This window comes from Triticum urartu, chromosome 3 (genome assembly GCF_003073215.2).
Source record: "Triticum urartu cultivar G1812 chromosome 3, Tu2.1, whole genome shotgun sequence".
Lineage (NCBI taxonomy): Eukaryota > Viridiplantae > Streptophyta > Magnoliopsida > Poales > Poaceae > Triticum > Triticum urartu.
This window is the reverse complement of record NC_053024.1, coordinates 104,742,500-104,751,691: the sequence shown is the minus strand read 5'-3', so window position 1 is coordinate 104,751,691 and position 9,192 is coordinate 104,742,500. Positions and strand designations below refer to the sequence as shown.

At 48.1% G+C, this 9,192-nt stretch overlaps 1 protein-coding gene across 1 annotated transcript; it reads right to left on the bottom strand.

The window, feature by feature from the left end:
• Positions 1-7,045: 7,045 nt before the first annotated feature.
• On the bottom strand, positions 7,046-8,080 carry LOC125548093 (VQ motif-containing protein 4-like). Its single transcript, XM_048711775.1, has one exon. The coding sequence runs from the start codon at positions 7,904-7,906 to the stop codon at positions 7,274-7,276; it is 633 nt and encodes a 210-aa protein (XP_048567732.1). The 5' UTR covers positions 7,907-8,080; the 3' UTR covers positions 7,046-7,273.
• Positions 8,081-9,192: the final 1,112 nt, after the last annotated feature.

Here is a 9,192-nt window from a genome sequence, read left to right as displayed (position 1 = left end):
ACCAGGGGCGTAGCTGTCGATCTGTTCGAGGTGACCAGTTGAATTGGCACGCAGAGTGAAGCCACCAAACACAAAAAGTTGACCAGGGAGAAAAGTTTCCTCGGAAACAGCATCGTCCCCGATGACAAGATGAGCAATCGATCCTTCTGTCGACGACATAGTAGAACTCTCAATGAAAGCACCAATGTCGGTGTCAAAACCGGCAGATCTCGGGTAGGGGTCCCGAACTATGCGTATGAGGATCGAGGGTAACAGGGGACAAGTGGGACACAATGTTTACCCAGGTTCGGGCCCTCTTAGTGGAGGTAAAACCATCTGTCCTGCTTGATTGTATTTGATGAGTATAGTGGTTACAAGAGTTGATCTACCTCGAGATTGTAAGGGCTAAACCCTAGATGTCTAGCCTATGAGAATTCTGATAGCCTCTAGGGACTAAACCCCTCCGATTTATATACACACCGGAAGTGCCTAGGGTTATACAGAGTCGGTTGGTAGGGGAAGGAAATAACATATCCGGACACCAATCTTGCCATCCACGCATAGGGAAGTCCTACCCGGACACGGGGGGAAAGTCTTCTACTTGTATCTTCACGGCCCATCAGTCCAGCCCATATCAAATAGCCCGAACACCCGAGGACCCCCTAATCCAAGACTCCCTCAGGGGGCGATGTCGAAGATCACGTCTTCGCTCCGGAAGTTATCCGGAGAGCCGGATACTACTTCCAAAGTGAGAGTGCCTGAGCAACATTCTTTGATGTCGGGGATTACCCCCTTGAAGGTGGTGTTACTGGGTTTGATCCTTGATGGGTCAACTCCCATTTTCCTTACTGTGTCTTCATAGATCAGGTTGAGCCTGCTGCCACCGTCGATAAGGACTCTAATGAGGTGGTAACCGTCAATGGTTGGGTCGAGGACCTAAGTCGCCGATCCTCGATGACGGATACTGGTCGGGTGGTCCGTGATCAAATCCCCCTATGGCAGAGTTCCGGAAAGGGCCACCAGATGGGATCTCGTGGTTTTGGAACTTGTGGCAGTGGAAAAAGTATTTTGGCTGGGTCTCTGTTGATTTCTCGATTTTTGAGAATTTATAGAGGCGGAGTTAGGTCAATCGGACTCACGTGGGCTCCACCAGCCACCAGGGCGCGCCCTGGTGCCTCGTGGGCCATGTTTCATCTTCGGGCCCTCTCCCGAAGCTACTAGTATCTCTTTTGTCCAAAAAAAATCTCCAAAAAGTTTCGAGGCATTTGGACTTCATTTGGTACTGATATTTTGAAAAACCAAAAACAGGCAAAAAACAGCAACTGGCACTGGGCACTAAGTTAATAGGTTAGTCCCAAAAATGATATATAACTGCTTGTAAATGCATAGAAAACATCCAAGATTGATACTATAATAGCATGGAACAATCAAAAATGTTACGTTGGAGATGTATCAGCCGCCACATCCTTTCTTCTGGGGCTTTCTCAATTATTTTGGGGCACGGCTACATCACGCATTCCCCCCAATGCCATGATTTATCTTGTTGGCTTCATTTCACTCCGTGAGAATTTCCTTAGGTGCGCTCCCCATTGGGGTGTTTTTAAACACATATGTTCCTGCCAGTCCCATAATGTCGAAAAACCTTCTTCGAGTAGTTCAAAGACAAATTTAGTCCAGCTATGCGACGGATTAGGATTCTAAGTTAGGAAATTCCGAACTTCCGCTTCGATAAAATCTCAATAAACAGTCACGTGGAAGAATACATGGTTTTGCTGTAGAGATGTGCCATGCTTTGGATCTACCATAGGTCTTCCACCCTATACATTAGAGAGGGTTGTGGCTCCCCGCTGGAACGGCCTTATGGTCTCTAATACGGAAAAAAACCTAAGTGGATATCTAGGTCACAACTTTAGTTGGACGAAAGAGGGGTGGCCTGGACAGAATCGACCTACTATCCACTTTTATCAATCGTCATATCTAGTCGCTTCAATAAAGAACAAGACCCATGTATATGTATAGTGGGCTGCAAGATCCGACCTGAGTGAACAAGGAACCAATCACCGTGGAAGAGATCGAGACCCGGCTGAAGCGCATATCGACACAATGTGATGATGCTCAAGTAAGCGGGGTTCTTACATCCTACGATTACGAGCACCTTCCACCAGTGGTAGATTCTTCTCCTCTTACTTCATCTACCATTTTTCAATTAATCTGTATAATTGGCATTGTCTATCTTAAACATGTTACTCGATTGTTTCCATGGTCCATTCATCGATTGATTTATCCCATTCTTGAAGTCAATCATGAGCCAGCCGACGAGGAATCAGAAAGGAGTGTTGGGTACAAGTCTCAGAGTGACCAAGAGACCAATGATGAGCCTGATGATGATGACGGTGACAACGAGTCAAAAGAGGAGGTTGAGTGTTCGACTTCAACTTGCGTTGCTCGGGAAGGTCAGAGCAAAAAGAGTAACAATCCGAGTGGAAAGAATCCTATCACTCGGGGAATCAAACGTGGTCGAGCAGAATCAGCTAAACCAGCAGCTAGTACTCCCAAAGTGTTGAAACACACGCACAAGGCTATTACTCAGAAGCCTAGGGAAGCCTTTTATACGTCTCCGACATATCTATAATTTTTGAAGTATTCATGCTATATTAACATCAATTATATATGATTTTGGTGCACTTTTACATTATTTTCTTACTAACTTATTAATCTAGTAATGTGATAGCCTGCCTTATTAGGGATGATAGACTACTCATATCAATAAGGAATTCCTTCTTTTCCGGGAGCCCACTCTGACAGAACTCCAAAGTTAAGCGTGCTCAGCTTGGAGTAGTTTCAGGATGGGTGACCGACCGGGAAGTTGCTCCCGGATGTGCACGAGTGAGGACAAAGTGCGCAGAAAAGACTATTATTGATCTGTGGGGCCGGTCTAGATCCCGCCAGGAGTAACGACCACCGGCGGGTGTGTCTGGGGCATTACAAGTTGGTATCAGAGCCGACCCTCGCGGTTACACGGATGTTTGCGGACAGGTGTGCGGTCATATTGTTCATGACGTTTGTGACCTGTCGTGGCACACGGCATGGCACATGTACCGGACTGGAAGCACAGACGTATGTTCCAAGAGGGAATGTTCTTGTGGCCCGACAAGGACGTCGGTTCCTCTGAGTGGGGGTCTATGTGATAGCTTGGCTTATTAGGGATGATATACTACTCATATCAATAAGGAATTCCTTCTTTTCTGGGAGCTCATTCTGACAGAACTCCAAAGTTAAGCGTGCTCAGCTTGGAGTAGTTTCAGGATGGGTGACCGACCGGGAAGTTGCTCCCAGGTGTGCACGAGTGAGGACAAAGTGCGCAGAAAAGACTAGTATTGATCTGTGGGGCCAGTCTAGATCCCGCCAGGAGTAACGACCACTGGTGGGTGTGTTCAGGGCGTTACAAGTACCTAGTGCGACTTCCTATTTTTTGCATGTTTTTTCTTTTACACAAAATCAATATCTAGGAAGGTCAAAATATCTCGGTGATTTAATATGATTTTTTGGAATATATCTGATTTTTGGGCGAAGGAATCAACGAAAGGCGGTGCCCTAGTGCCCTACATGGCCTCATGGCGCGGGTACCCCCTGGTCGCATCGTGGGCCCGTGGGCTGCCCTTAAGTCGGTTGGAGCTCTCCTTCGTCCTCAAGAAATATAATTTTATAGAAAAAATCCCCTAAAAATTTCAGCCCAGCCGGAGTTACACATCTCTGGCTATAAAAGAAACGGTGCTCGACCAGAAAACAAAGAAGAAAATAGAGTCTAGGGGAGAGCTCCCTCTCTTCCCGGAGGGCTAAGGAATAATAAGGAGGGGGCCCTTCTCCCTCCCCTTAGGTGGCCCCGAGACGTCACGGGGACATCTCCGTCATCACCATCAGCATTAACTTCTCCTCCGTTCTCATGGAGATGTGTGAGTAGTTCATCCTCGAGGCTGAGGGTATGTACTAGTAGCTATGTGTTTATCTCTCTCTCTCTCATATTGTTGATGGATTCGATCTTGATTTATCATGAGCTTTATTTATATAGTTGGATCGTATGATGTTCATCTCCCTCTATCCTTTTTCTGGTGAACTATGTCTTGATCTTTGAAGTTTCTTTATGTTAGATTGAATACTTTGGATTTGAGATTGCATGATTCATATCTAGTAATTAACTTGCGGATACCCGATATGACATCGGGATACTCTTAGCATAAAGGTTGAACGATAAGTATCATACGATTTCTGGGACTATCTGGCACTTTGTGGGTGGTTCAATAGATCAAGATTGGAAAGACGATACGCGGTTTCATCCAACTTTCTCCAATAGAAATAGGAACTTTGGAGTGATTCTTTGCTGCACTTTGAGGGATTATCATGTGGTTTAATTATGTTAATAATGTTGAGAATTGGCACTTGCAAAAGTATGAACCCCAGGCCTTGTTTCCAAGCATTGAGACACCATTCTTACTCGCTTTTGTTACTTGCTACCTTGTTGTTTTTTATTTATTCGGATTACAAAAATCTATTTGTCCATATTACATATATATCATCGTCTCTTTGTTGAACAAGTGCACCTATACAACTGACAATTGTATTAGGTGTGCTGGGGACACAAGAGGCCACTTTTATTTGATTACAGGGTTGTCTGAGAGAAAACGGCCTTCATCCTACACCTCTCGTGGATTAATAAATCTTAGGTCATCCACTTGAGGGAAACGCTATGAAGACCGGCCGAAGCATGTGACGTTGCTGAAGCCAACCGAAGCAAACGACGTTGGAGACGTCGATAAATGACACCGCACGGCTTGGATGGAAAATGACCTGTGGTGAAGAACTCGAGAAATCGCGCCAAGCGCTTGCCATTAACTTAATTCGCCCTCTCTCGATGCAGGATCACAAGGGCGAGAGGTTCTGAAGACATGCTCCCCCGCTCGCTGGTGCACACTGGCGTTCGGGGTGGAGTAGACTACGGTGGTGGCGCAAGTAACAAGAGAAGGTAAAACCCTAACTCATGGTGTGTCTTCCGTCGTGGCCGGTAAGTCGTATGTATAGGAGAATCCACATGGTATCATGTCGCGATCACGATCTCAACCGACTTAGTTTCCAATAAAACAAAACCACAAAAGAAAGTTGTGCTCCTACATGGCCATGGGTTGGATTTCAGATGACCATTCACGTGCATGTCGCACGCCCATGACCCGGGCAGGCGAGATGAGAGTGTGTGTTGTGTCATGTTTCTCTCCTCATGGCAAAGATGAGAGTGTGTGTGGTGTCATGTTTCTCTCCGGAAAACACCATTTCACGTGTGCTCCGCCGGAAAACGCCATTCAGTTTCCGCGAGAAAGTTTCCGTTTTAGCTTCACAAAAATTCTGCTCCCGTTTCCAAAATTGAAAGCCACTTTCATCCTTTTCCGCCAACGGATGGGCACCAATAAGCTACCTTTTCTCCATTTCTAATTAAAAAAAGATAATAAACTCCTGTGGATTTTCCTTGTTCGTGAATGAGTACGCGAGAGAGTAAAGTGATATTCTGACTCGGGCAGGTATGAACTCAGTGTTTGAAACTTTTATGAAAAAGACATTGCTCTCTCACTGTTACTACAAAAGAACGTGAATGATTGTACACGAGGAGGGCAGGTAGAAACATATACATACTATTTTTTAAAAGTTTTTTTTGCGGGGAATATACATGTAAAAATTGGTAGAGAAAATGTGAAGTCGTTTAAGGTATATGGTTACAACATTTTTTTGACAAGTCGCATAACATGCACAGTAGACACCGATCTGTCATTTAATTTACGTTTTTTCCTCCATTCCGAGTGATCATACTTTTAAATTGGAACTAAAACCATGAGAACTTGAGAAGATATGGAACATAGGATTCACATGTATCCAGGCAATGCAAAGTACTAACCTGGATAAACTACAATAGAGAAACTGTAGGCACGAGAGAGCTGGTTGGCTGGCAGCAAGGCGGCCCCCAGCTGGCAGCGAGCGTGGCCATGGCCATGGCCGGCGGCAGATCTGAGATACGCTAAACTTCTGACAGAAGCCAGAGCAGCTCCCCACTGTTATTACATGATCCACCCATGGATGCATGAGTGGTCTGGGAAGTGAACTCACTCAGCCAAGGCAACGCCAAACCAAAGTGGGTCACTCTCCCTCCAAAAATTTTGCCCCCTTTCCCCTCCCTCCAGGAAAATTCCCCCTCCCTCCAAAAGCTGGCACCTTTCCCCCAAATTCAGTTTTCTAATAATGCCGCAATGCAAATGGTGGAGCTCACCACGACCGGGATTATTATTGTTTTCTTCCCTGCCTTTTCATCAGTCTCATATTCCCACTCCCACCATCACCACCAGTAGCAGTAGTAGTTCCCCAGGACGAATTTGATTATAAAAAGAACAAGATGCAGACAGAGATGGCTATAATTTTTTGCCTCTCCTCCAATGCAGCAGATCAGTGTGTGTGTTCCCAGATTTTTAACGGGATTTTTGGGAAGATTTTGTTGGAAAGAGGGGGCAATTATTGAAGGGTGTTCAGAAAAAGTGCCCTGCTTTGAGCTGCCACTTCCTCGAAACAAGGCTGAAGTGAGACAGGGGCCCCTCCGCTCAGATCAGGTTTCTTCTTCTTAACTGACCCTGATCAGCGAGTGTGTGACAAAATGATGACACGGAATAATAACTTACTGTAATGCCTGAGAGGAGCTAAAAATGCAGCCTCTGGCATACCAGTACTTTGAATTTGCACTAACTCTCATACGGAGTACTGGAGCAGCCGTCCTCTAGAAATCAGCCCGTCCTGAGCAAGCAAGGCTCAGTTCAAGTCCAGGTTTTGAATATTTTACCAGCCTTGCAAGATGTCAACTTGGGCGTCCCACTTGCCTCCCATGGTAAATCCCAATTCCAACAGCTTTAATGTACAAGATTTGCAACACCAAACTAGTAATATGACAAGACAAGTTCACGAAGCGAGAAGAGGAAAATGCCAAGCTAAATCTACTACTACTGCTGCCAGTATGAAACTACTAATAGCCAATGGTAAAGAGACAAAGAACACTCGGGCCGGTGGAGTGATCAATTAATCCCTCTTATGAGCCAAATCGCTGTTACAGACACTAAGATTACAACACAGGGGCATACACGGATCCTCCCGGGGAGAGAAGAGGAGCAAATAATCCACAGATCGAATCGACCTCGCGCTCCGGGAGCCTAGCATTTTAGCAGCGACCGGGTGAGCAGAGCAGAGCATACCAGCAAGGAGCGGGCGAGGCTCACTGCCGGGTGGGCGACTGCAAGGGGAAGAGCGGGAGCAGCCTGGGCGGCGGCGTCAGGTCGCCGCGGCCGCTGGCATTGCCGCGCGGCGAGGGGTGGAGGTAGAACCCCTTCTCGGCGATGGCGCGGTCCTCGGCCGCGGCTGCCTCCCGCGACCCCGGCAGCGGCGGGAGCGGCGTCACGGGGCTCCCCAGCGCCAGCGACGGGAAGTCCAGCATGCTGGGCGACAGCACCTCCAGCCCGCGCGGCGAGAACCCCCGCGGGGAGAACCCGCTGCAGCCACCGGAGCCGCCGGCGGCGAAGGCGGCGGGGAGGAGCGGGCAGAGCATCTTCAGGCTCTTCATGCTGCCGCGCCGCTCGTAGAGCTTGAAGGCCGGCTTCTTGGGCCCGGTCGGCGTGGGGGCCGGCTTAGCTGCCGGCGCGCCCGCCGCGCCCCCCGCCGCCGCCGCGGCCGCGGTCTCCGGGGTGCCGGTGAGGATCTGCACGACCTGCTTGAAGGAGGTGGTGTCGGCCTGCACGAAGGTGGTCGGGAAAGGGTTGGACGGGTCGGCGGCCGCGTGCGGCAGCTGCATCTGCACCGACGACGGCGACGGCGGCGGCGGCGCGGGGCGCTCCTGGGTGGTTGCCTCCATGGTAAAAAGGGAAGAAGAAAAACGTCGCCTTCGCCTCCGTGACTGTGAGGGAGTCCGGCGCAGCAAGGCAGAGGGAGGGAGGGAGGGCGAGCGTGGGTTTTATGGGCTTTCGGGGGGCGTGGAATTTCCTGGCTTCGGGATCTGGATTTCCACCCGCGCCCTCCCCTCGGAATATGTTGGCAATTGTGTGTGCGCGGCGCGCGACCTGGCTACCGCAGCATGGCTGTATCTGTATGCGCCTGTGGGCTGTGGCTACTCTACCACTTGTAGATCTGACCTCACTCCTCCTCCTGCTACCAGTACACCACTCCTACTCCGTTTCCAGCACATCATTTTTCGGTTGGACGACCGGGCTGTATACATTTTGAAATTTTGATGCCAACCCCGTCCTTCCAATAAAACACACACACATAAATACAGTAAAAAAATAGAAAGCCGGTTTCTTATTATTTCCTCATGGTAAAATGTTTCATCGAGCACCCTCGCAAGAAAAACGAAATCATCGAGCGCCTCCAAAGTTAGGATTAACGTATATACTATAGGGGCGTTGGACGAGTCTGCAGGCAACTTTTCGCACCAAACGGTATGGCGTGTATACATGGACGGACGGTTTGCAGACTCCTCGAAGAAAGCACTGTGTCGTTTTGCGTAAGGAAAGGACATAAACCTATGGACGGTTTACAATAGGAGTCGCCCGTCGAGCCTCGCTGCGTGGCAGAAGTTAAAAAGGGAATCTGTGTGCTTCGCTCATGCAAACCTTTATGCCGACGATGGTATAGCAACGAGTGAGTACAATTTATTGCCCATGGTTTCATCCCAAAAATAAGCACATATCTAGCTGGTATGCCGGGTGGGAGCATTGTGCGATCGACGCGTGCCATCCTCTGTGGAAACCCCGCGCATGTCTAGCTTTGCTCATTTGAGGTGTTTGCGCTTCAATTTCACTCATTTGAGGCTCTTTCGGTTTTTACGGCTTTTACTAGAACGATATCGACTCAAGTAAATTGCACCTAAATATAACGAGCATTAGAAAGATTGCATCGGATATTGACGTTAAAACAAAAACAGAGTTTGTATCGGGTATTTGAGATCATGCCAAGAGGCAAACTACCAAATCGACCCGGTGAATCATTTCTGTAGGGTTTGCTAGAGAGGGGGTTACCAGAAGATTGCATCGAATATTGATGTTTAAACAAGAACAGAGTTTGTATCTGGTATTTGAGATCATGCCAAGAGGCAAACTATCAAATCGACCCGGTGAATCATTCCCCTTGATGCGTCAATGT